The sequence below is a fragment of the Centroberyx gerrardi genome, chromosome 16 (genome assembly GCF_048128805.1).
Source record: "Centroberyx gerrardi isolate f3 chromosome 16, fCenGer3.hap1.cur.20231027, whole genome shotgun sequence".
Taxonomy (NCBI): domain Eukaryota; kingdom Metazoa; phylum Chordata; class Actinopteri; order Beryciformes; family Berycidae; genus Centroberyx; species Centroberyx gerrardi.
Genome location: NC_136012.1, coordinates 25,965,587 through 25,991,488, shown reverse-complemented (window position 1 = coordinate 25,991,488; position 25,902 = coordinate 25,965,587). Strand labels below are relative to the sequence as shown.

The following is a 25,902-nucleotide window of genomic DNA, read 5'->3' as shown; positions in this document are numbered from 1 at the left end:
ATTCCAGTGTATAATAATGTATAACCACCAAAGACCAATTCTATTTTCAGAAAAGCACTTATGTATGTTGTTTTATTTTGCCTTAAAAGACTGTATCCTCAGGTAACTTACATCAGTTTGATACTACTTACTTATGAATTTATCTCAATAAGATGCATGCCAGCCTAAAAGGTGGTAAACTCTATTCTGCAAATATAAAGGTTGGTAAACTTGATTTTAGGTGAGTTTTTTCTACTACATCCCTGATTGTAGTGAGTTTCTATTCAGTCTACTGTCATACTGGACGTCTTGTCTGTCCGGCTACGTTTTATCCTGCATCTCGTGTGTCAATCCTGTATTGTGGAACTTGTGGTATTGTGGTAATGTATGAATGTTTTGGACGTGTCGCCACCAATTAACCGCTTCAAATTCCTTGTGCACCTGCTGTACTTTGTGAATAAAAGCATTTCCGATTCAGATCAGGCGTCCAATGACAGGTGATTTACTGACTATTGTGTTGATGGTATTGTGAACAACTTACAGCCTGTTGAGTCCCACCTCAACGTTTAATCACAAGACTGAATCAAAAACCAGGTTATATTGCTGCTGTCAGGTGAAAACCTTGTACCTCTAAAATGTCAGCTCTTCAGGAACTAAGAAAAATAGCCTCATTTTCATGCATTTTAGAGTTTATCCAATGGGTTTTTAAAGGGTTTAGTCAGCCCACAGGTTGTAGAAATGTATAATCTTATCTTAATCTTATCTTTGTGATCCTTCAATTAAAACATGAAAATCCCCAATATTGGAGTTACAAAGTTTTCGCCCAACAGTGCTGATCATTGGTCGTCATTGAACATGCATATTAATATGTACAGTGTCCAGAGGGGTCTAGACAGGTGAGTTTGTCACCGGAAGACTGACAGTTTGAATGTGAGGTCGGACGGGAAAACCTGGGTGGGGAAAGTGAAAAAGAAACACTCTCCTCTCCTCCCTCAACAACTGACGTTCCCCTGAGCAAGGCACTGAAACCCCCAACTGCCTCAGTGGACACTGCAGGAGAGACTCAGGAAAGTAGAAGTGTGCATATCTAACTTATTTTTAGGCCAGGTGCTGGACAAAAGAAACATGAAAAGTGGTTCAAAAACTGGATTAGAACTCACTTATTTTAGACTTTATTTGACGACGTTTCAACCCTTAGGTCTACATCGGCCAAATACAATGAAGACCTTAGGATCGAAACGCTGCATCAAATAAAGTCTAATAGAAAGGAGCTCTAATCCAGTGGATCTTCCTTTGTACTGGGCAGCTCCCAGGTAAGAACTGTATGAATGAGAAGCAGGCAGAACAAGAGCATGGTGTTCGAACAACGCCCCCTTTGATACAGGTGGAAAAATAGGAATAATTTGCACTTACAATTTAAAAATTTAAATCACCGCCTGCTCATCGCACCAAGAACAGAACAAACCATTGAGAAGATTTTGAGTTCAGCAAGGAGGTAAAGGAACAGGGAAGGGGAAACCGACAGTGAAAGTTTATCAAATGAGTATCTAGCAGTATGCGGTGTGGGTGGACAAGAACATGCATGTAAATATACACACACACACACACACACACACACACACCCAAGTTACTCCCCACTGTTCCCGAGCAACAACACTACTCCAGCTCCATCGGTACCAACCTGGACGATGGGGGCATTGAGCGTTTCCTCCACGTTTCGGCACACCGTCTCCAGCCGCCTCGCCCCCTCCAGCGCCGCACACTCCGCCCACTCCCAGAATGCACCGGACTCCAGAGAGCTGTGAGGGAGCTGGAAGGAGATGGAGGGAGAGGAAGAGAGAGAGAGAGAGAGAGAAAGAGGGAGAGAGAGAAACACAGGAAGAGGAGAGGTTTAGAAGAGCAACAACGAAAATTCAATTTATCCTTTAAAAGTCGTGAAGGCTTGATGTCTTTATTGTGTATTATTGTATGGAGGATCATCGATTGGCTGTAATGTAGAATCATAGTCATCCACCTAAAATACACTCAGCTGATTTCTATAAACCCTTTTCACAAACATGGCTGACATACTTCCGCTTTGTCTTAGTAGGATATAGATCAGTTCTCACCATTGCCAGCAATGTTAAAAAGCCAACTTTCTGTCACCCATAACTCTGTCTGTGATCCCTTATTTTGTGTTTCAACATAGTGCGTAACACAATACAGGTGTTGTCACTGACATATCTTTATGTTTCTGTTGTCAGATGACTGCAAGAGGTGCTATATAAATAAACTTTACTTACTTACTATTAAAAAAAAAAGTGATTTGAACAGCCCAGAAATGACCCTTGGTTAGCCAGTTAGCATTTTATGACCCTCGATCTAATCACTTTTTATAGTCTTGCAGTCGTCTGACAACAAAAACATAAAGACATGTCAGTGACAACACCTGTATTGTGTTATACGCTATGTTGAAACACAAAATAAGTGATTGCCCCTCTTATAATTTCATTTATTTAGGTATTCTTATTAGTTTATTTTACTGTTTTGTTGTGTCTACTTTTATTGTTTTACATGGAACCGTGTGTATTGCTTTGATTTTTTTTAATTTTATGTAAAGCACTTTGTAAACTCTGCTTTTTGAAAAGTGCTGTACAAATAAAGTTTATTATTATTACGATTATTATTATTATTATCACAGACGGGAGTCGGAGGAGACAGAAAGTTGGCTTGAATGATTAAATGTAAAAAAAGGAACATGTGTCCTGCCTTTTGAGTGCAGATCATACTATCTGTGTTGTTTAGAGCATGGCACTAACACAGCCGGGGGGTTAGGGGTTCGATTCCCGCTGGATTTCACATCATAGTGTTTATAGTGTTGTTACCTGCTGTGCGAAGCCCTGAAACAGCTGCTCCATGTCTGAAGCCAAGTCTTTATGCAGACAGCTGAACGTCCCCAACGTGCTCCACATCATCTGCAGAGCCAGGCCGTTAAACTGAGGGAGTTCGTTAAGGAGCAACGTGTTGATCGTCCTGAGAGAGGAGAGGAGAGGAGGAGAGAGGAGGAGAAGAGGAGAAGAGGGGGGAGAAGAGGAGAGGAGAGGAGAGAGGAGGAGGAGAGGAGGAGAAGAGGGGAGAGAGAGGAAACGAGAGAGGAGAGGAGAGGAGAGGAGGAGAGGAGGAGAGGGAAAGAGAGGAGAGGAGGGGAGAGAGGAGAAATGAAGAGGAGGAGAGGAGAGGAGAGGAGAGAGGAGAGGAGAAGAAGAGAGGAGAGGAGAGAAGAGGAGGGGAGAGAGGAGGAGAGGAGAGAGGAGAGGAGAGGAGGGGAGAGGAGAGGAGGAGAGGAGAGGGAAAGAGAGGAGGAGAGGAGAGGAGAGGAGAGGAGGAGAGAGGAGAGAGAAGGAGAGAGGAGAAACAAAGGAGAGGAGAGGAGAGAGGAGAGAGGAGAAATGAAGACGAGGAGAGGAGAGAGGAGAAACGAAGAGAAGAGGAGAGGAGAGGAGAGAGGAGAAAGGAAGAGAGGAAAGGAGAGGAGAGGATATCAGACAGTGTCTTGCTCATGACTTCAACAGAGATGGATGCATCGTCTATCTACACGGATCAAACCTGTGACCCCTCCAGTTACGGGACGGTCCCTCCAGCCACCATCCCAACCTCCCCCCTCTCTGTACCTGTATGTGTTGGCCACAGCCTGCTCCTCGTAGCTCAGAGTGGATCTGGCTTCTATCATTTCGTAGTCGAGCAGCTTGTCCAGCCTCTTCCTGATCAGGTTCCTCGGGCCCACCAGGAGGTCACGGAGCGCACACAGCGGCTTGTGGATCAACGTCTGCATCCTCTTCTCCTGGACGGAGGGAGAGGAGTGATCTGCATGTTAATTATGTTCGACATTGGCAAAGTGTTCTGTGAATGTGTGTTCAGGCCTAAATCCTATAAACTGGCTTTTCAATGATGTTCAGGACATCTAGATGAATGTCTTTCTCCAGGCAAATTCTTCCAAGGTTTAGGCCTTGATTTCAAATGCTCAGTCACCTTTAGTTCTTCAGAAGACTTTTGTCTGCCGATAGACGGCTCTGAAATGTAAGCTGGAGACAAACCATGTACGGCTTTGACAGTTAACAAGAAATGTTTTAAATCAATCCTTAAACTGACTGTTAAGGTGGCTAGGAAGGGACTAATAGACAGGAAAGACAGGGCAAAGAGGACAGAGCGGCATACCAATCGGACACTGGTGTGACAAGTGTAATATGAATCCTCGGAGAATACATGTGACTCTCTAGCAGAGAGAAACACTTAGACAAGCACAACTCAATGCCAGTATCCCCTGCAGTCTATTGTGAAAGTAAACAGTAGCTTTGGAACGAAACCCCTCACGAGGCCCAAAGAAACTATGTGGTTTTGATGGGAATTTACAAATCTAATTGTGTAGTGTGTTAAGTCTGTATTTCCTGCATCGCCCTGCCAAGAACAAAATATCAACTTGACTCACAAATGTAGGAAGTATCCATTGTCTGAGAGCGGTGGTGATCTCCTTGTAGGACACGGCCGGCTTCTCTCCGTCCATGTCCAAGTCGAACTCCTCTGTTTTGGCGGCCAGGAACCTCTGGAGACCAACGAAGAAGAGCTGAGTGTGACACTGTTGTACCCTGCACAGGTTTTATATTCCTAGACTACTTCTGATTAACAGGCTGATTGTGGGATTATGGAATTAACCAACATTGACTTATTTTTAGTGCTGAAACAATTAGTCAATTAATCAGCAATCTCGGAACCCAACGTCTATCGGTCTGACAACGATTAGACTCTGGGGGCGACGGCCAATATTTCGGGGTTTCCGGTGTAGCCAGCGGACAGCCGGGCCAAGACTTCCTCTTCCGTGCGCCGGTCATTGTTTACAGTCCGATTAGCAACTTGAGTCGAACGTTTCTCCACACAATACACAAACATCGATACTTTTTGTAGGTGTTTTAGGTCCAGACGACATTTCGGCTAATCTCTATAAACAGATATCTGCATATGAGACGTCGTCTCTCAACTTAAACTCCAGTCTCGCGTCTCAAGTTGCTAATCGGACTGTAAACAATGACCGGCGCACGGAAGAGGAAGTCTTGGCCTGGATGTCCGATGGCTACACCGGAAACCCCGAAATATTGGCCATCGCCCTCAGAGTCTAATCGTCGTCAGACCGATAGACAATGGGTTCCGAGATTGATTAATCGGTAAATCGATCAACAGATTAATTGTTTTAGTCTTTTATCAAGTAAAAATACCAAGAATTTGCTGGTTACAGCTTCACAAATGCTAAGATTTGCAGCTTTTCTCTGTTTCATATCATTATAAAATAAATACTTTTGGGGTTTTTTTTAGCTGCTGGTCAGACTAAGAATCTTTGGGCCCATACAAACCACAGCTTGTTGGGAGTGTTTCTTGGTGATACTCACCATGAATATACAAGAGAAACATTAAACAATTGTGAACAACAACCCCAACCGTAAGGAAGGAAGGTAAGGAAGGAAGGAAGGAAGGAAGGAAGGAAGGAAGGAAGACATACAGGAAGAAAGTAGGTAGAAAAATGGATTTACAACTACACAAATTACACATCTACACAAGTTACACATCAATATGTAAGAGCTGCATTAATAAAAGTGCTTCATGTGCTTTTAATGTAAAATTAAACTGAGTTCATGTTGCAGTTATAATAAGTCACTGTTGAAATTGCATCAGCTAAATGCCTAAATGGTAAACTGTAAACTAAACTTTTGAAAAAAATAAGAACAGAGAAACAGATACAGCAGTAGAGAGAAGAGGAGAGAGAGAAAAAGAAGGAAGGAAAATAAGAACAGAAAGGGGGGAAATGAGAAAAAGGGCTGTATATAAAAGAAGTAGGAAAATGTGAAAAAGAAGGGGATACAACGCTAATCCTTGTTGAGAGGAGACGCCTCTGGTTAGGAATAAAAAGAGGAGGGGGAAAAAAAACACAGTTTCCTCAGAGGATAATTTTAGAGTGGAAAGGTACACAGCAGAAAATCCTGCGTGTTTGACCTCAGGCTCTGGAGGAAGGTCTGAGTTTACACCGGCTGACTCATCAACACACAGCAACTTGCTCATGAATAACTTTGCCAGTTTAAAGCTGCATGTTGTCCACTGGTAACTTGTGAGGTTTTCCATGGACTGACCGGTAAAATCTGACTGAGGGAAGAGATATGAACTCCCTTCATTCAAGAACTACGGTCGAGGTGTCTTTGAGCAAGGCACTAAACCCCAAAATGACCAGAAAGCTGAAAGTAGAGCTGGGCGATATATTGATATAATATCGATATTGTGATATCAGACTAGAGATCCTCTGGGATTTTGGTTATCGTAATATCGTGATATAGCTTAAATGTTGTCTTTTCTTGGTCTTAAAGGCTGCGTTACAGTTATCTTTTATAGTTATACAATTTCTGAACTTGTTATTTGCCTGTTCTAGCGCTCTAGAGTGAAATGAACATTGAATGCCTCTACCTGCTTCACCATCACATGCACATTAGCCCACTAATGCTAATAATTTTCTCATGTGTAAATATCTTCTGAAAGCACCGAAAGTCATCCCCAAAATATCGTCACATTATCGATATCGAGGTATTGGGTCAAAATTATTGTGATATTTGATTTTGGCAATATCGCCCAGCCCTAACTGAAAGTGAGTGTGAAGAGGGATGATGCTGAAAAAGAGGGATGTTATGTGCAAAATTTGCTCCCCTACCTGTAGATGGTGCAGGTACGTCTCCACGTTCTCCAGCAGCTCCAGGATCCCGTTCTCCAAGACGTAAAAGAAACCTTCCAGGGCGTCAAACTCCTCGTCCACCAGCTGGGACAGAACACAGAGGAGACATACAGAACATTTGTCTAATGACGGGATAACAAGCTGGTTTCTTTCTTAATGTGTCAGGACTCAAAATCGTTCACTGGGCTTTGGTCAGTGGGTTCCCAACACAAGAATTATCTGAGGTGAGACCAAGTCAGTCTCAAGTCTTGAGGCACAAGTCTCATGTCAAGTCCCAAGTATTTTATCTTATGAATCATGGGGCCAAAACTTTACATGTCGCATTTATATTTTTGTTCAGTATATTTTCATGAGTCCCAGGATGAGAGAATTCCTTATTTAGTTGCCAGGTTGGAATTGTTTAAGAACCGCTGGGATGATGTTACACGTGTAATTTTAAGATTTAATAGCCTAAGATTTGCAAGAGCATTTGCAAAGTGACATGTTCTATGAAATCAACCTAAGTACAAAACCTCAGATTCCCCATGAAGATTAAAGAACACAGGTTTGTATAGGCAGATGCATTTTGTCAACATGGTTTCTACCCATGTAGCTGCTCCCCATCCGAGCTTCACCGCCTTTCTACAAAGTCTTACAACATTCATCATTCAATATTAATACTACATGCACACAGTGTAGGTGCCACCGCTCCATTCTGTCCTCTTAGGTTACACTTGTTGTTTCAATGCAGCTTTTTAAATCGTCCGCTCACAACAGAAAGCATTAAATGACAGATCTGGATGCACAAAAAAAATTGGGTTTGGGGTTTTGTAGAGCCTCAAAATCTGATTTAGAAGTGGTTCGGCTCGCACTGTGATCACATTTCTGCATACTCTTCATGCAATCCAGCTGCAAAGTCGCATATGAGCATGAAAAAAGACCAAGAGTGGGAAAACAGAATGATGACGGTAACATTTAAAACAAATACAGATATATCTGGCGTTTTCAGGCCGAGTGTGGATGTCTATAGATGTGTTCTCAAAAAAAACTCTTTGATCAGATCTCAAAATCCATATTGAAATGTCAAGTGTAAGCGCAGCAGTGGATGGCGCCTTGGGGAGTCGTCCACATTATGTGAAGCAGCAAGGTGTAACACGGGTGCAGCGGCCCAGAGAAAGACAGCCAGTTCATGAACAGGTCATATCATCTGTTCTCTCTGCAGGTTTAACACCGCTCTGGTTAATTATTAACTACTGAGGTGCAGCCGGAGGCAGGGTGAGGACTGGAAGACGGTTTTATGGCTCAGTGGCCCAGAGAGTTTAGCTTAGGGTCATTAACATCCAGGAACATTAATGTAATGTGATACTTCATTGATCCTCATTGGGGATCTCTTCTCTTCCCCCTCCTCGACAGGGAGGTCAGAGGTCAGAGGTCAGGGTCAAACTACGGGCTTGAACCCAGATCCTCCCGTTGAAGCAAGGTCTCCCTACACACTACGCCACCCTGCTGCCCAATGTCAACTTTTCAGGAATTGCGAAAAATCTTCCCTTTCTGACAGAGATGAATTTTTGACGTTACACTTTGCCTTGTTGATTGTTGCCTTGATGTGCGGACGCTCAGCAAGAAGTCGGCCAAGAAAATTTGGCAACATTTGAACTTTTCACGGTTATCGGCCATCAACTTTCTGCAATACATCGTTTCCCAACCAATGTGATTTAGTTTCATGAACAATAGTTCTGCCTGGCAACAGCAAAACGGAGAAGTTGATTACACACATTCAAAGCTTCTCTACAACTTTTATTTTAAAGACGACAGGAATGAACGTCTCAAAAACGATGCTTGGACAACAGCTGCATTCATTGTTTGGGTCGATGGTAAGATAGTAATTTTTTCGGTTTATTTTCAATTAATGCTACCTATGTAGCGCTTGTTAACTCATCAAAACGACGTAATGCTATGAAAGATAATATGAAAGCAGCAAAAAATAAATGATTTGTATAAATACATAGCATATTTTCCTTGGTGAAAACTGTAGCCGCCCACAAACAGTCAGAACAGCTGTGTGTACAAGCAGTAAGTGATGTTAAACTGTCAGCCGGGATGTAGTCAACACCACTTTAGTCGAGTCCAAGGGGAACAGCTTTATGGCACAGAGAGACAGCTATATGGTTATATTATGACAGATGTGTGTACAGTCTTTGTGTGTACTGTCTTTTATTTGCTGGGCGATAAAATTGAGATAACAGTGAGAAAGAGGTTTTATTGAGGTGTTTGCCATGTCGTGCTCATAGCTACATTTTGCTGCTGATGGCCAAAAACCTTCCAGGACTTGAGATAAAATGACTTGTTTTCACGGCGGGTTATGAATTGGTTTTGTGTGGCTACATTTCACCGCTGTTAGAGGAAATACTTGGACCTCCAAAAGTATCCACCGTACAGCAATTGAGGAAAAACTAACTCCTTTTCGCACTTATCCCCGTTATTTTTTTGAAGTTTTTAACCGTGTGCTTTGAATGGATTTCATGGGTCTTAGGGCCATGAAACCAATCCAAACATCAAAGAAACATATAAGCTTTCAAATTTAAGTAAGAAAAGAAAATGGAAAATGGCAAAACTCAAGAGTTTCAAAGTTTCCACACGATGGCAGGAGTTGTCCTTCTAGCTCGCCTACCTTAGCTGCCATCCCAGTCTCGTGTTTGATGTGCTGGCTGAGTCTTGCCGTCTTCTTAGCGATGCTGTGGCTGTTGAGGCGGTTGATCTTGTCCTTGATGGTCAGCGTCTCCGTCTTCTTGTATTTGTCAGCTACAGTCAAAAGACAAGGGGCAGTTAAGAGTTAGAGTTAGAGTTAAGATAGTGATGCATACAACTTTTGGGGTGACAGTGCCCAGGGTTTTGACATTGTACACGCAACAGATCTACTCCAATATTGCTGTTGTCACATTAGCTTTCCCTTGTAGCCTACTTATACCAGCATCTGTTGCACTAACGTCACTTTCTGTAACTGTCTTCATTTTGAAAAAGAACTATATCTGTCTTTACAAATCAGACTAAAATAAAGCATTCACTTGTTATCACTTTATTTTATAGCCTTAACTTCTGCCTCTTGGCTGAAGTTAACTTGCCTTTTTGGCTGCATCTGGAACATTACTATATATATATATATATATATATATATATATCATGGTCGTGGTCTTATTGTAAAAAAGACATTATAAAAAAACCCAAATATAATCAGTCCTCCTTATTTAACACTGCAACACATGCCTTTTGGTGGCTGCTTTTACAGAAATGGCCTTACAGTCCCATTGGTGGCTTTATCTACCCATTGAGCTACACAGTACATATTGGTGTATTTTTTACATTACACATTCACTGCTATCAGATCATATGATAGTAGCAGGTAGTCATGACGGTAATCCCTCTCACCGACTTCTCTGAAGCGTTTGTACTCGTTGATGCGGCAGTTTAAGGCTACGGCGGTGTGAGCGGTCTGCTCCAGCAGCGAGTACGCAGGGTGAGCCGGGTCCGTGTGTTTCTGGATGGTCTGCAGGAGGAGCGGGTAGCGGGCGATCCGCTGCACCGGCATCACCAGGAAGAAACTCAGAGAGGTGGCGTTCACCTCAGGCCTGGACAGAGGAACGGAGAGAGGAACGGCAACATTCAACACTCACCTGATGATACTGTAATGACCGAAAGGTGAGCGGTAAATCTGTGGCGTATTGTAATGCAGTTGCTGCATTGAGTGTCTCTTTTGTTCACCCACTTGACATTTTTTCCATTTTAGGCATTTTGCTGGTGCTCTTATCAACTTGCAATGAGTAATTAGCTAGGGGTTCAGTGTCTTGCTAGAGGACAGGAATCAAGCCTCTGACCTTTTAATAAGTTGACAGCCTCTCCAACCACAAAGCCACCCTGCACCTCGTTTTCATTTTTGATATTTTTGGCATATTTTTTCTCTTTTTGCCCTCGCAATCAAGACTATTTAGGTGTGCAGCAATCGATGTTTAATAGGAAAAAAATCATATAACATTGTACGTTTCGTCAGTGGAGCTGTATCCTTGTCACTGTGGCAGTGGCCTACAAAGATATGTCTATCACGCCTTTTATGCTAAAAAAAAAAGATTCATATTTGTAACCACTTGCTGCAGCTATTTTTAAATGATGCCTCAATGCTAAAAATGAATGGAACACTTCCTGGGACCCTAGACGAGGCAGGGACTCTATTTATGCCTGAAGAAGAAAGTTTTTTTTCACATCTTCACGTCTGAGGTGTAGACACTTTTATCCAAATCGTCTTGCTGCACCACGACTGTATGCATGATTAGTGTCGGAAACAACAGAAGATGATCTGAACGTACGCTGAGGTCTTGATGACTCTGACGATCTCGGTCCAGAGCGCCTCCTTCTGTTTGTAGTCGTTCTCCACAGCGGTAACGTTGTTGTAGTTGGCCAAGTATTCCTTATAGGCCGCCTCGATGTCTGAAGACAGGCTGAGGAACGAATCACCTGCCAGAAAGACAAACAAATATACACTTTAGAGATTTGATTTAACTTGACACGGTGCTCTTTTAGTGTGAAACAGAAGAAACTGGCTTTTGCCCTGCCGAGTGACTTGTAAGATCTTTTAAACTTTGATTTTGTAAGTTAGAGGAGATTTTCTTTATTCTCTTTTCTTCCGCTGACAAAAAAAGACAAAATCTAATTTTTAACCAAGATTGAACTTACTGCGTTTAGCTCTGTACTGTATAGATATAATAATATAGAATAACACACAAGTGGGGTAGAAAACCCCAGTTGTAGACTCCCACCCAAACCACATATTTTGAGATTGTCATTGAACAAAATCTCCATATCTATTTTACAATTTTGTTTACAATGATGTCCGTCTTATCAAATTATACATAAACACTTGCCTCCAATGTCAGTTAGAGTTTGAGATGTACTTGGTCTTTGCCTTGCCTTGTTACTTTTTTTCCCCCTTTAATTGGTCTAGTTTTTTCTGTAAAACACTGTGAGAAACCTGTTTGTTAAAAGCGCTTTATGAATACATTTGACCTGAGTTTGCATTGTCAGGAGACCAAAACACAACTTTGAAATGCAAACAGGCACAGAGACTAATAGTACTGCTAGTGAGTTAGCTGGACCCTGCAAGTATCCAGCTGTGTGCATCTATGAGTGGGTACGACTCCGCAAACTCTGCAAAAATAGCTCATTTTGGAGCCATTTAGTGAAACACAAGTCATGCTTTCAGTGTAGCTACTGCCATTTTGATTGGAAGCACACTCTCTAGTTGAACAGTTAAGTGTCATTATGATCATCATGCGTCTAGACATGTCTGGACAAGAGTCTGGTGTCTAGAGTTAGGTGGGAAAACAATCCTTCACTTTCACTTTCTTACCCCTTTCCCATGTCTTCTTCTTCTACTTTTGCTAATATACAACTGTCTTGATGTGTAAATAAAAAATCCTTTCCACCTTTTCTTCTAAGTTTTGATTTCCCACTTCGCTATTATCCATGATCGTTCTATGGTAAAGAGGAATATTTTGTTGAATCTGTAGACCTTTTTCACAAACATGGCTGCCGTACTGCAGGATATAGCTCGGTTCTCACCGCTGCCAGCAATGTTAAGAAGCAAACTTTCTGTCTCCCATAACTCTGTCATCACTTATTTTGTGTTTCAACATAATGTATAACACAATACAGGTGTTGTCAATGACATATCTTTCTGTTTCTGTTGTCAGACGACTGCGCAAGTAACTGTGATCGAGGGTCACAACATGCTAACTGGCTAACCAAGGCTAACGCTAATTTCTGTACTGTTAGCATTGTGTGACTCTCGATCAAATCACTTTTTTTTTTATAGTTCGCAGTCATCTGACAACAGAAACAGAAAGATATGTCATTGACAACACCTGTATTGTGTTATACATTATGTTGAAACACAAAATAAGTGATGACAGACTGGCTTTTTAACATTGCTGGCAATGGTGAGAACCAAGCTATATCCTGCGGAAGTACGGCAGCTTGTGAAAAAAGTCTTTTGTCGGGGCACACTTGCTTTGACCCTTACACTTTAAAGGATTACGCCAAGTTTTTGTCAGATTGGCCCTTTGGTCAATTTACCCATTTACCAAAATCATCCATGTGTCCCTCACCACAGCCATGACAACAGTATAGTGATTTTTTTTTTAAAGGAGTGGTATTCTCTGTAAGAGGAAGTCATGTCCCTTAAGACAGCCATAAAGAATGTGTCAGTCTAGCATGTTTGATCTTTCCAGAAAGAATGCAGGCACACCTATTTATTCGAGGAAGTTGCATGTGAGGTGAACTAGAAGACTGCCAGGATTATTTTTCCCTGTTTAGTTTAGTTGACAATTTTAAAACACGTCTAAAAAAAAAACTTACATGCATCTCAAAATTATCAAGGTTAGCAGAAAAATGCAAAGACTTATTACTGTTGTGTTCCTTGGACTTAAAAACATGGAGTATACCCTTGTCACCACAATATTAAATATTGCGTTAGTCAAACACTTGGACAGAGAAACTCTACTGCTGCGACTTTGTCACTCTGACTTTGCTTTATTGTGCAATAAACGGCATAATGAACGCTGCCAAGTATCCATGGCCCTGACAATGATCTGTGTGTGTGTGTGTGTGTGTGTGTGTGTGTGTGTGTGTGTGTGTGTGTAAAGGGCTTTCTCAGAATGTGAATTGTAGGTGTGAACTCGTCTAGATACCCTCATGCATGTGTGATAACAGGAGGTGTGAAGGCTTCACTTCCTTCCTGTTGGTGTGGACAGAGCGATCTGATCTGTCTAGAGAGAGAACAGCGTTCCTGAGATCAGCAGCGTTCTCTCTGCTTCCTGGCGGAATGTTGAACAAGCTCATGTTGCCAGGCAGCAAAGGTAATTCCAGCCAATAAGCAGAGGGGAGTTTTTGGCTGATATTGCCTGGCAACAAACTTTCAGGTCCAGGTGGTAAAAATGGGATTCCAGCCAGATAAAAATACTTCCAGTCACAGATACAAAGATTTGGGTTTGATTGTATGAATATTTCAGGCGTGGCTCAGAGCCTACAGGTATGTGCTATGTGTATTATGGGGGGACAAGCGTGCGTGTGTGTGTGTGTGTGTGTGTGTGTGTGTGTGTGTGTGTGTGTGTGTGTGTGTGTAACAAAGACAGTTGTGTCCCTTACAGAGCGTCTCCAGGAAGAGCGGATCTCCAGGCTGGACCTGCTTCTGGTCCAGCAGGCTGAGCAGTCGCCCCGACACGTCGATCACCTCCTCGATGTACAGGAACATGCTGTCCAGGTTGGCCAGAGGAGGCTGGGGGGGGGAGGGGGGGGGGGGAGCACCCACACACACACCAAAAACATGTTACTGATATATCCTTCATGCACACTCACAACCAACTCTCTGACATTCTGCCTACACGTGTAGTTTAGCACTCAACCGTACATGCAGACTCGGCATGGTCGCTTCGCTTTGCTCTATCATAAGTTGTCACTCTTGGGAATTTTATTTTTATAATTTTATTTTTATTCTTCCTGCACAAATTAGTATTTTTGGAAGGACAATAGAATTGAAAAACTGTCATGGTACAAAAAATTACTGATGGGGAAAATTTGACAACTGGATTTTTGCCCAAATGTGATTGGTTCTCTCATCTCATCTTTTGCTTGTCGCATCATGGGCCTGGTTCACGTTGTCACCGATCCCATCACGCCGTGCGCACGCAATCACTCGCTTGAACGGAGGCAAACTGTTAACTGTGAAATCACATCTGGGGTGCAACTGGCATAAGTTCACTGGTGCAAAGCAGCCAAGGGAGACTGACTGTCCAGTGTGGCAAAACATTTGTCCAGCAAACAGAGGCTGAACGCTACAGCAGCGCAGCACAAACAACACAGACATCCGGCTAAATGATGTGCACCAACGCACTCATCTACACAGACTGCAAAATCATTGGTGAAATGTAAGCTAACTTTTAAGTATGATTATGATTTGCCACCTCACTCACACAAACATTCGACTTGTGAATTTTGTTGAGGATGTTGTCATGCTTTCTGAATGAACTGTTGTGTAATTAATGAATTGCAGTATAGTTTAAGCAATAAATGGATTTACACGTTATAATAAATGTCTAACTAATGCAATGAATGAGCATGTATGTATGCATGTTATGTCTGCTCTCTTGATGTGCAAGAAAAATGCTAACGCACGGCTGATAAAGACCCATTTTGTTCTATTCCATTCTATTCTAATGGGAGAACAGTGGACACCCTTAGTGTTGGAAGACTGAACAATCTGCACATCGCCACAGAGAACAAACCAGCGACTTTCCTGCCTGACAATGGCATCATTCATCCATATTTATTCTACGTTTCTCTCCGCCCGGCCGTCCCTCCCTCTCCTTGACCCTGATCCTTTCCTCTATCTATCATCTCCTCTCTCTCCGGCTACAACCAGGGAGGTGGTAAGGGACACAAAAAGGCAGAAAATAGTCATTTACCATTAGAAATCAATGGAAGGTGTATGTTAAAGAACCAAAATCCTGAAAAAAAACCCTGAAAAATCATATTCCTCTACATGTATTTGTCCTTCACCTTTTTACACCTCTCTCTCTCTTTCATATCACCATCTCCTTAATTCCACCCATCCATTACTGTATCACACATTTGCATTTGCTCTCTCAATATTACCTTTGACTAACGCCACATAACCCAGACAAATCTCTCTCTTTATGTCCTATCTCACCATCCATTCGCCCATTTTCCCCCTTGTTCCACTCCCTCCTTACCTCATCAGTCCATAGTTTACCACTTCCACTCCTTTTTCCTTTTCATTTCCATCTCTCTCTCTCTCCCATCATCTACCTCTCTCTCGGTGGTTTATTGTTCATGCGCTCATTCATAGCTCAGTCCTTCCACCCCATAAAGCCCAATTCCATTCTGTTTTACGAGTCCTCGTTTTATTACCGCAGCAATAATAAAAGATTATTCAACAGTAATGGGCAATACCTTAGAGGTGATGAAAGCTAATGATAATAAACCACCGAACAGCTTCAACATTAACAGTTCCTCTGGATGCTGCTGCGCCAATTCAACATTCAATTTATGACTCTTTATTTAATGTGCAATGGGATTTATTCGATTTTAAATTATGTATTGCATTATCAGAAGGATATACATGAAGCGGGGGGGGGGGGGCAGCAGGGGGGCGCAGGGAGGAGGGAGACTGTCCTTCAACCGGACAACAAGCGTCCGCCCTGCAGAGTACGGACACAGGCTAAGATTTCCAAAAGTGAGAATTTCTCCTAGTCCCTAGTCCACAAAAATGAGAATTTCTCCTAGTCCTTAGTCCCTTTCCATCCTATGATTTAGGCCAAAGCTGGTCTGGTGTTCTGGTGAGACTGATGTTGCTGGGATGCACATGAACTGAACTGCAGATCAGACTAAGCTAATTTCTGTATGGGTAAAACATTGACATTTTATAACCTTTATTTGTCAAAGGAAGGTTGACTGAGCTAAAGGTAAAAACAGAAAGGTTCGCACACAAAACAATGCGTATGCAAAGAACAAAAAGGGGAACAAAATACACAAGTGTTTTGGCCAGCAGCCTTCTTCAGGCTACATCCACACTAATACGTTTTCATTTTAAAACGGCGTTTTAAAATGAAAACGATCTCCGTCCACACGAGCGTTTCAGAAATAATCTCCGTCCATACTAACACGCCTGAAAACGCATATCACATGACCATTCACGTACACTGGGCATGTGAGGATCTGGACATTAAGAGGCGGCTCCTTCAACGATTAGAGGCGACCGACGAGGAGCTTGTGCAGACAATGGGCCGGTGGTCATCTACGATGGACCATCTGAACTCTAATATCGAGCTGCTGGTGCAGCATATTGTGGGTTCAGGTACCACTCATTATATGACTCAACACCCACCGCACACCACTCACCAGACCACCTATTCATACGGGCACACGCCCACAACAAGGCCCCTCCGGGAGTACAGTTCGCCTGCACTGGACAGTGATTACAGAGACTATACCTATCTGTAAATGACCAAAGAGCTCTTCTTGCTGTGGTTCACACTTTAAAGCGGTGTTCATTTGCACCTTTTGAATCCTGTTTTGCTCTTTAATGCATGTTTATAGTTATTTGATATTTTGATTTTGATGCACACGTATACAAAGTTTGCACATGTATACAAAGTTTTTGTCACACTTGCTTTATATTGGACACTTGTTTTCATACTTCTATATACTTCCTATTGTACTTCCTATAATAAAAGGTCTTGTTTGATGCTTAACCTAAGATCTACCTCTATCTTTCCCACACACGCACTCTCACTCAGATGAATTTAGTGAAAAAAAAAAAAAAAAGTTTCAAACGCAGTTACAAAAAAATGCAGTTACAAAAAAGTGGTTTTATTTACAGTAGTGATATAACAACAAACACATATTGATATAGAAAATAATATTGATACATTGGAATAATATGGAAACAGTAAATGAAATTGCAGTAGCACACAGTAGCCACCAACAAAGATACTCCAATACTACTAGCTTACTATAGCCTAGGTCTTGCTCTATCTCTCTCTCACACACATCAAATTTACTTTAAAAAATGAACAGTTACAAATCAAAGTTTTACCACATTATGGGTCAAGAAATTTGGTCAACACACGTCTCACTCGTTTCCCCTCTGTTTCGTTGCTGTCTGTTCTCACAGTAGCAGCTCTGCTGGGTGGCTGGAAGTCCCTGTCGTACTGGAGAGCAGCATGTAGGCTTTGTTCGTTTACAGTTTCTTTGTGAACTTCACAGTAGTTGTGCAGAACAAAACAAGCATAGATAACAAAAGGAAGATCCTCCATGTTTATGTCCATCGCCCTCCTCAAAGCCGCAAACCGCGCCTTCAAACGTGCGAATGAACAGTCGATCACCACGCGTGCCTTGCGAAGTGACAGCCCGTAACACCGCTCCTGTGGGGTAACTCCGCCACCGGGGTACTCCTTCATGAGGTACGGCATCAGGGGATAAGCCGGATCACCCAGAAGAAACACAGGGACAGCATCTTCGCCCTCCACCAATACTTCAGGGCAGGAGGGAATCGTCCCATCTTTTAGGTCGCCGCTCAATTTCGAGTTGGCAAATATGCGCGCGTCGTGCACGCTACCCGGCCATTTGACAACAACGTCCATGAAACAGCACTTGTAGTCACACAACGCTTGCACATTCAAAGTATGCTTCCCCTTTCTGTTGATGTAGTCTGTGGATTTAGCTTGGGGTTGTTTTACTTCGATGTGCGTGCAGTCAATTGCTCCCAAGCATTGTGGCATACCGTGTGTTTGGTAGAAGTTGACGACAAGATCCTTCACTTCGGGCTCTGTAGTCGGTGTTTTGATGAAGTCTGGACCCAGGAAGACGGTGATGGCCTTACAGACTTGCCGGATGATGACTGAAACAACTTGTCGGGATAGTCCAAATGCATTAGCGGTTTTCCGGAGTTTTCCCTCGTCACTCAGGTAATACAACGTGCATGCTACCTTCTTAAGTACATCCACGGGCGCCCTCATGTTTGTCGTTGCTCCTTCCACATGCGGACGTAGTCTTTCGCTGAGGTTGATCAGGGCCGATCTGGACATTTGAAAGTTTTCTCGCCATTCCTCAGGAACCACAACTTCATTGATAAAATTATCCCACCAGGCACTGGTTCTTCCCGGCTTCACCCAAAACCGGCGCTGCATGTAGGGCTGATAACGCCGCTGGACACGGGAACTGTCGCAAATCGCTCGAATAATATCTTTCCTCCTGCGCATGTAGGCTGTAGCAGCTTTATAAAATTCTGAATTTAACTGCACAACAGCTGCTAGCATAGACAACAAGGTCAGCAACGCCTGTAATTCGTTCTCCATGTTGAATTAACCACTGGTAGTCAAGGCTGTTGTTGTTTGTTTTCTTCCGGAAAGGGGTCACGTGATAGGGGCGTGGCGAATCAGGGAAGGACACGTCATGACTGATAAGACCCAATCAGGAAGCGAACGTGGGTGTCTGCGTCAATCCATCGTTTTCAAAAGTCTCCGTTTCCGCCCGTCCAGACTAAAACGCAATCCCGAAGTTTTCCAACTAAAACGGGGTCAGCAGCGTTACCCTGCTAATTGTTTTATTGCTAAATTTACAGACATTGATATTTCTTGTACTTTCTGCAAACGTAATATAGAAACAATTTCTCACCTATTTTTTGATTGTGAAATATCCCGAAATGTTTGGACAGGTCTAGAGTCTCACTTTTTTGAAGCTGCTAACTCTGTCTACTCTTTTAATCTTAGGGATATTATCTGTTACTATGATAATCCAGATGATGGCGCTCTTGAATATCTGATTAATTTAATTATCCTATATGCAAAGTTTTTTATTCACAAACAAAAGTTTTCTAAATCACTACCTAAGATCTCACCTTTTCTCCTAGAACTGAATTCTCTACTTAAATCACTCAGTTTATTAAACAACAAAAAAAGTAATAAGCTATTGAAACATTATGGAACTTTTTTTCCTGAAACCTCTGACTAAATATGTTTATATTTGTGTATATGTGTACTTGTCTTTTAAATTTTCCCTCTATGTTCCTCATATACATTTGTGTCCTTAAATTTGATCTATATGTGCTGCTATTGTTTACCTGAATGTTTGTATATTATTCCTTTGTTAATAAAAAAAAAAAAAAAAAAGGGCGTCAGCAGCGTTTTCAAAAGTCTCTGTTTTAGGGGTTTGAAAACGCCGGAGTAGTGTGGACGCTAGGCGCAAACGTAGCAAAAGTTATGCGTTTTAAAACGAAACATATTAGTGTGGATGTAGCCTCAAAGTGTGTCGAAGTTGACTGAGCATGCAAAGCTCTACTTCACACTTCTCAATGTATTCACACCTTGGAGCTGCTCAGCACAACCACACTACTGTTGGTCACTGAGAAGCTCCACTGCTGCAGTTTGGGGTTAGGTGCCTTGCTCAAGGGAACTGTGATGATAGTTGCTGAGGGAGAGGAAAACGTGGCTCATGCTCCCTCCCTGCTCAGATTTTCCATCTTGGTACTGGGAACCTAAAGCATAATATTTAGCTTAGCTCCCTTAAAACACCCATCCCATATAAATAGTGGGAAATGGCACTTGGAAATGGTTTATACGGTGTGACGATCCCTGCCCTTTCCTGCCATCTGTCTTGACTATTTGTGTTTCAGATACCTGGTGGGAGGGGCAGGGGATCGTCAGCATCAACTGGGAACACCTGGGCCCGATGTCTCCAGTGTATATATATTTGTTGGCGTCTCTCTCTCTCTCTTTTTTCCCTTGCAGGCTCCCGGTTGGCTGTGGCCGTTTTAGTTTCCTCTTTAGTTCTTTCTTTTACTTTGTTTATATGCACCTCTCAACACTCACACACTACCTGCACTCATGCACACCCTACACTACTGACTTCACTGACCTCCACACTCCATATGTTTTGGTATGAGTTTAATTGGTTTCAGTTTGTTAAAATAAATTACTTTGTTTAACCTTTGAAAACGGTGTGTCTCCCACTTTTGTCATGGCCTTACGAGCCAGGTTGTGACAACGGTTTTAAACACTTTAAAACACACTACAACTTTGCCTCGGTTTCCTGAAACCCAGGCAAATATTCGTGTTCATAACATTTAGAAAAAAAATCAGGATTAGCATTTTTTTCCCGTAATCATGCAGCTCTACATGGCACTAACATGGCACTGTGTCTATGCCAGTGTTGCAACGCTCTACCTGTTCAGCTACACAGGACCACACACACACTCCATCCATACCTGTAGTTTCTGCAGGTTGCTCCTGATGGTGACGGTGCTGACTTGCAGCAGTCGAAGGTAATTCCTCTCGGTCTGGACTAGCTCCTCTATAGCCAGCAGCTGTCTCTGGGCCGCCCGCTCCTTAGCTGCCGCTTCCTCCTCTTCAGATCGCTTTCTGGCCTCCTCGACCTCCTCCGGTGACTTCTCCTCCTCTGCTACTGAGCATCTATCATGTGAGGAAAGTTTGGAATTTGCCTCCACAGGGGAAATGTTTGTATCTAAAAGTTCCTCGTCTCTCTCCGAGGCTTCGGACGGCGCCTCCACAAACACAGATACGTCCGACTCTATCGTCTCCTCCTCCGGATTGAACGCCGCTTCTCCGACTTGAGCCGCTTCTTCCTCTACACTGCCGTCCTTCCTCTCTCGCTGTTTTTCTTTCACCGGATCTTTCTCGGTGCGCTTCTCCACGGCTCCGAGGGGAGAGCGGTCGGAGGAGGCCGGCTTGGGGAGAGGCAGTTTGAGGGAGGCTGGCTGAGGCCTCCGGGGAACCTCCATGATGGAGGAGATCACTGTTGGGAGAGGAAAAACACTGTTTAGACACCGTGTTAATGCTGGACAATTATACTTTGCACTTGCAGATAATACCACATCATAAGAAACAGGGTCTGTGGCTTCTTTACATTTATTGCCAAGTCTATATCTCCAATAAGATAACAGCATTTTATCATCAGGAAATTATCAGCAATTTTGGGGTTTAGTCAGGCGTGGACAAACAAAAGCTGAACCCCTTGGTCTTGGTTTGGATTGCAATTTCATGCAATAAACAGCCATCTTAAGAATTAATGTAGTTTTGTATTGAGCCTTAAAGTGTTAGTTTTCCTCCATCATTCTTTGGCTATATTTACACTTGTTTCAATACAACAACGGAAAGAAAGACAGATAGCCGACTTGATTGTTATTTTAAGACGCCGGAATTCAGTCAAAGCTCAAAGTCACACCAAAATTAGTTTGAGCGTAGGTACAAAAAAATGTGACATCTTTTGTTATCGTTACTCTGTGCATGCATGTCTTGTTGACGTCAGTTCTAAGTGCATCAGATACCTTGTTACATCCTAGAATAGATATGAAACGTCAGCCAAAAACATCAGATATGAGCAGCGATTCAGACACATGAAGGCCTGTGGTGTGAACATAGACTAACTGAGTCAGGAAGGGAAGGGCTGTGTTGCACAACTCCATACAGAGATAGTAAAAATGATGAGAAAAGGCAACCAGCAACAGTCAGGAGGGATACTGCAGTTGTAGCCACTGTAGAAGCACTTCAACGCTGCATCTATCCTGTATCAGCACTGCTGCTATCGGATAGTGTGGCATTACTTGCTGCTCGAAGAATACGGTTTCCAATTCTTAGGAACATATCACATGGACAACAAGGACAAAGTTAATGTGGATAACTTAGTAGACTTTGGAAAAAAAGTTGTCATGAAAAACTACCCATCTAAAATGCCTTTAATGCCATTTTCATATAAATAATGTTCGTTTTGCTACTTTCTATCACCAACTGATATAACATAAAGGTGATTCAACCTATATCCAGTTCATGAAAACTTTTACATTTGCTGTTCTAAACACCCGGTCTTTCCTAGGAAAAAACCTCTAGCTCAGAGGAAGTGAAGCGTTTTACATTTCCAGCAGCAGCGTTAGCAGTTTGTTTGGAATAAACAGTAGAAGAAGAACTGGGTGGTTACCATGAGCAGTGATAGCCACCATGGCTGAACAGACAGAGAAAAGAGAAACTCAAACTGCATCAACAGAACATCTAAGCTCCGCCCACATTGTTTGATTGACAGGCGATCTCTGGGAAGTGCAGTGCAGAAACACCACAGAGATGAGCGCTGAGCAGTAAAGATGGAGACTAAATTATAAAAATAAAAAAAGATGTCACGGGTTACAACTTTAAAGTGTTGCCTGTGTAAATCCGCCTCTGTAACTGCATAAGCCAATAGAAACAGAGGCAGAGTGTGGATTAGATGGCCTTGTTTGTATTGTTGCCTCCACAGAAACATGCAGGGAAGGGAAATGTATTGTCATGGAGTCTGTGAGCTGGAACAGCATGTGTTCAGCCCACCAGGAGGCCAGCAAGCTGCTTACAGAGCGGCTAATGCTGCTTCAGTTCTGACAATTAGCTGTTACATGGTTCAGCTGAACAGCGTTTGGTAGTTTAAAAGGACAAACTGTGATGACTCTTCCATCCTCGACTCTGTGATTTAATTATAACGTCTGTGTAAGGCTTTATTCACGACACCGATTTAGCCTCTCTTAGCATCTCTGCCTATGATCCACAGGGCTCAGAACGTCTTCCATGTATTTCCATCCCACTCAGTAGGGGATGGAACTATACATCAAAATTCAATATATCACAGTACAAAAATGTGACAATACGTTTCGTGGGGCAGAAAAATGAATCGTTTTTGCCCTTCACAATTTCACAAGCTCTCCATCCAAATTATATTATTTGCACTCTGTAATGACATTTTTAAATTGTTGTTTACATTCTAGCAAGCCAATACCATCGCTAAAAAGATGTGTAGCTCAGAAATAAACATAATTCTGCACAGTCACACTCTGAATATTTGTTTCATCGGATTGTGATTGTGTCAAATCCTGAACCCCATATCTATGGACGCCCATTCCCGCCACTCAATAAAATAAAAAGTGACTAAATGCTGACTTTATATCTCAGAATTCTGACTTTATATCTCAGAATTCTGACTTTTTTTCTCAGAATTCTGACTTTAGTTCTTCCACTTCTGATTTATTTCTCAGAATTCTGACTTTATATCTCGGAATTCCGAGATACAAAGTCAGAATTCCGAGATACAAAGTCAGAATTCTGAGATATAAAGTCAGAATTCTCAGAAATAAAGTCAGAATTCTGAGATAAAAAGTCAGAATTGTGAGAAAAAAAAGTCAGAATTCTGAGAAATAAAGTCAGAATTCCGAGATATAAAGTCAGAATTGAGTCGTTTTTTATTTTATTGAGTGGCGGGAATGGGCTTCCATACATATCACATATCCATTCGTATAGTGAGATAAACATATTGTCCCGTTCCTACTACTCAGCACAGCTGTCTGACAGCATGTTGCTCCACTGCACTGCTGGACTCTCACCTCCAGCTGCAGCCCACTGCATACCACACTGCCTGACTGGCTGCACACAGCAAAAGAATGCTTTACTTTGTATGAATGTAGCATGCAATGTATAATCTGCCATCTGTCTTATATCTGTCTGTCCCCTTGCTCTGAATATGAAGTCCTGTTTTCCGCACATCACTTAAAGCTGCCCGGGCTGAAATAGAATCCAAGGAAACGTTTCTGTAACTTGAGAAAAAATAAAGGTACCATGTGAGCAGACTGCGGGTTCTACTTTACTTCCTTTTTCCTGTTGTCCTTGTAACTATATACTTATGTCTCCACATGACACATGACATGTCTCGATACGTTCCTGCACCGATGTCACGAAGACACATTCTTGTACATTTACTGTACTTGGTGCACAAAGTGATTCTAATTTGATTTACTTTGAGGAAGCTTATTAAAGCTGTTACTGATGCCGCTGTGGCTAAGACAACAAGCTTTTCATTCCATTTAAAAGGATAGTACGGATGTTTTTTATAAGTTTGTGCCAGCGGTGCAGGTTCCTCTCTGGTTTCTGCACACAGTCAGCATAGTTGCAGATATCAGCGTTTGTTTTCTTCCCTTCAGAAGAAGCCATTTGCTGCCATTCATTCTTGTCCAGTATGAAAAACAACTTCCACAGAGCGAGAGAATCCATCACAGTGAACATGAAGCCAGAATTTGGTTCGGTCAAACTTTCTGTTTTCTCCTTATTTCATTGAGCTGAGTTGAGTGTTTTCATCTCAGCGCTGCGTTACGTTTCGCTCTGCTTCCTGTCAATCAGCTGACATCCACAGGAAGAAATGGAAATAATTCCTCAAAAACATGTCGCCTTACACACTTTACTGTCACATCCGAATCTTCTTATTTCGACCATCTTTCTTAGCCGGGACAGCAGTTAATTTCAAGCTAGGTTTGTAAAGTTTCTATTTTAAAAATGACCTAATGACATACCTCATGCACTGCAAAATGATTGGGCTAAATGTAGTAAATGGGTTATAACTCTAAATGACACTGGTGTACTTTAACTAGTTTATTTAAAGTACAAACTGCAGACTGTCCCGTCCTTCTCTCACAAAGTTGATTTATCTGCCTTTTTCCCTCCATGAAGTTTTTTTGGTTTTAGCAGCAAATGGTCGTCCAAAGTCGAGTTGAGATTTGAGTGAACACAACAGAATTTTAGCTTGTAAACTATATTCGATGTAAAAGTTGCTACAAACACACAGCAGATAAACAGATAGAGGTAAGCCTCACCCTGACACAAGCCGTTTCTTCACATCCCCAAACAAGAGCCACAACTCCAGGTTGCGACATCTGTTGCCCACAAGTCATCATCCAAACCGAAACCACAGCAAGCTCATCCCAGCAACAACAGTGTGTGTGTGTATGTGTGTGTGTGTGTGTGAGTGACAGAGTATCATCACACAACCATAACATGAGACCCTGTTATCATTACCTTGTGCAGAATCCCTGATTCAGCTGCAGCAGACCTCGATCTCCCTTCTCTCTCTCTCTCTCTCTCTCGCTCTGCTGTGTCCCAGCGCTAAAGCAGAATCTGCTGCAGTGGAGAGGCCGCCTGCCTGGCAAACAGACAAACACACACACACACACACACGCTGGTGTAACTTTCTCCAGTGACTCACACACAGCAGGCTGCTGCTGGGCCTCATGTGGCAGGAGTGTGTGAGTGAATGTTTGTGAATGTGTGTGAGTGTGTGTGAGAGAGGAAAGGGGGATGGGAGTGGAAAGGAGGGTCAGCAAGCTGTTTTGTAGAGGAAAAAGAGGGGTGGGGGGAGGAAGGAGGGGCGCTTTGGCAGGATGGTTAAGCCACACACACACACACACACACACACACACGCTGCTGAATAAGCTGATTGACTGCAGCAGCTGGTGGGAATGGGAAGTGACGCTTGCCCAGGCGGTAGCGGATTGGCTGAGAAGCTTTCACTCTGGAACGACGGACCAATCAGACGAGAGCCTGAGAGGCTTCAAGAAACTAAAGAGACTAAACCGACCATTGAAGACAGAGAGACGGAGTGATTGAAGTTCCCCTCTCACAGGAAACAAAGGCACCGCGGGACGTCCCATCCTCAACCTATTGCCAAGTAATTGTCTGGATTTTCTGGCTCAAGATAAAATCATCTGTGTTTCCTTGCATTGGATTTTTTCAATTGGAACAAAAAGATTTATGGCAGATTTAAAGTGTTTAAAAGTT

General features: G+C 42.6%; 1 protein-coding gene across 1 annotated transcript in view; it reads right to left on the bottom strand.

Moving 5' to 3' along the window:
• The window catches only part of arhgef37 (Rho guanine nucleotide exchange factor (GEF) 37), a 31,625-nt gene extending 7,922 nt beyond the window's left edge, over window positions 1–23,703 (bottom strand). Inside the window, exons 1-11 of the mRNA XM_071920241.2 lie at window positions 23,682–23,703; window positions 20,532–21,079; window positions 13,895–14,024; window positions 11,059–11,206; window positions 10,127–10,326; window positions 9,372–9,502; window positions 6,701–6,805; window positions 4,445–4,558; window positions 3,630–3,799; window positions 2,844–2,991; window positions 1,661–1,789 (exon numbers count right to left, since the gene is read on the bottom strand). Coding sequence (XP_071776342.2) covers window positions 1,661–1,789; window positions 2,844–2,991; window positions 3,630–3,799; window positions 4,445–4,558; window positions 6,701–6,805; window positions 9,372–9,502; window positions 10,127–10,326; window positions 11,059–11,206; window positions 13,895–14,024; window positions 20,532–21,079; window positions 23,682–23,703 — 1,845 coding nt within the window. The remainder of the gene's footprint in view (window positions 1–1,660; window positions 1,790–2,843; window positions 2,992–3,629; window positions 3,800–4,444; window positions 4,559–6,700; window positions 6,806–9,371; window positions 9,503–10,126; window positions 10,327–11,058; window positions 11,207–13,894; window positions 14,025–20,531; window positions 21,080–23,681) is intronic.
• Between the last annotated feature and the right edge of the window lie 2,199 nt (window positions 23,704–25,902).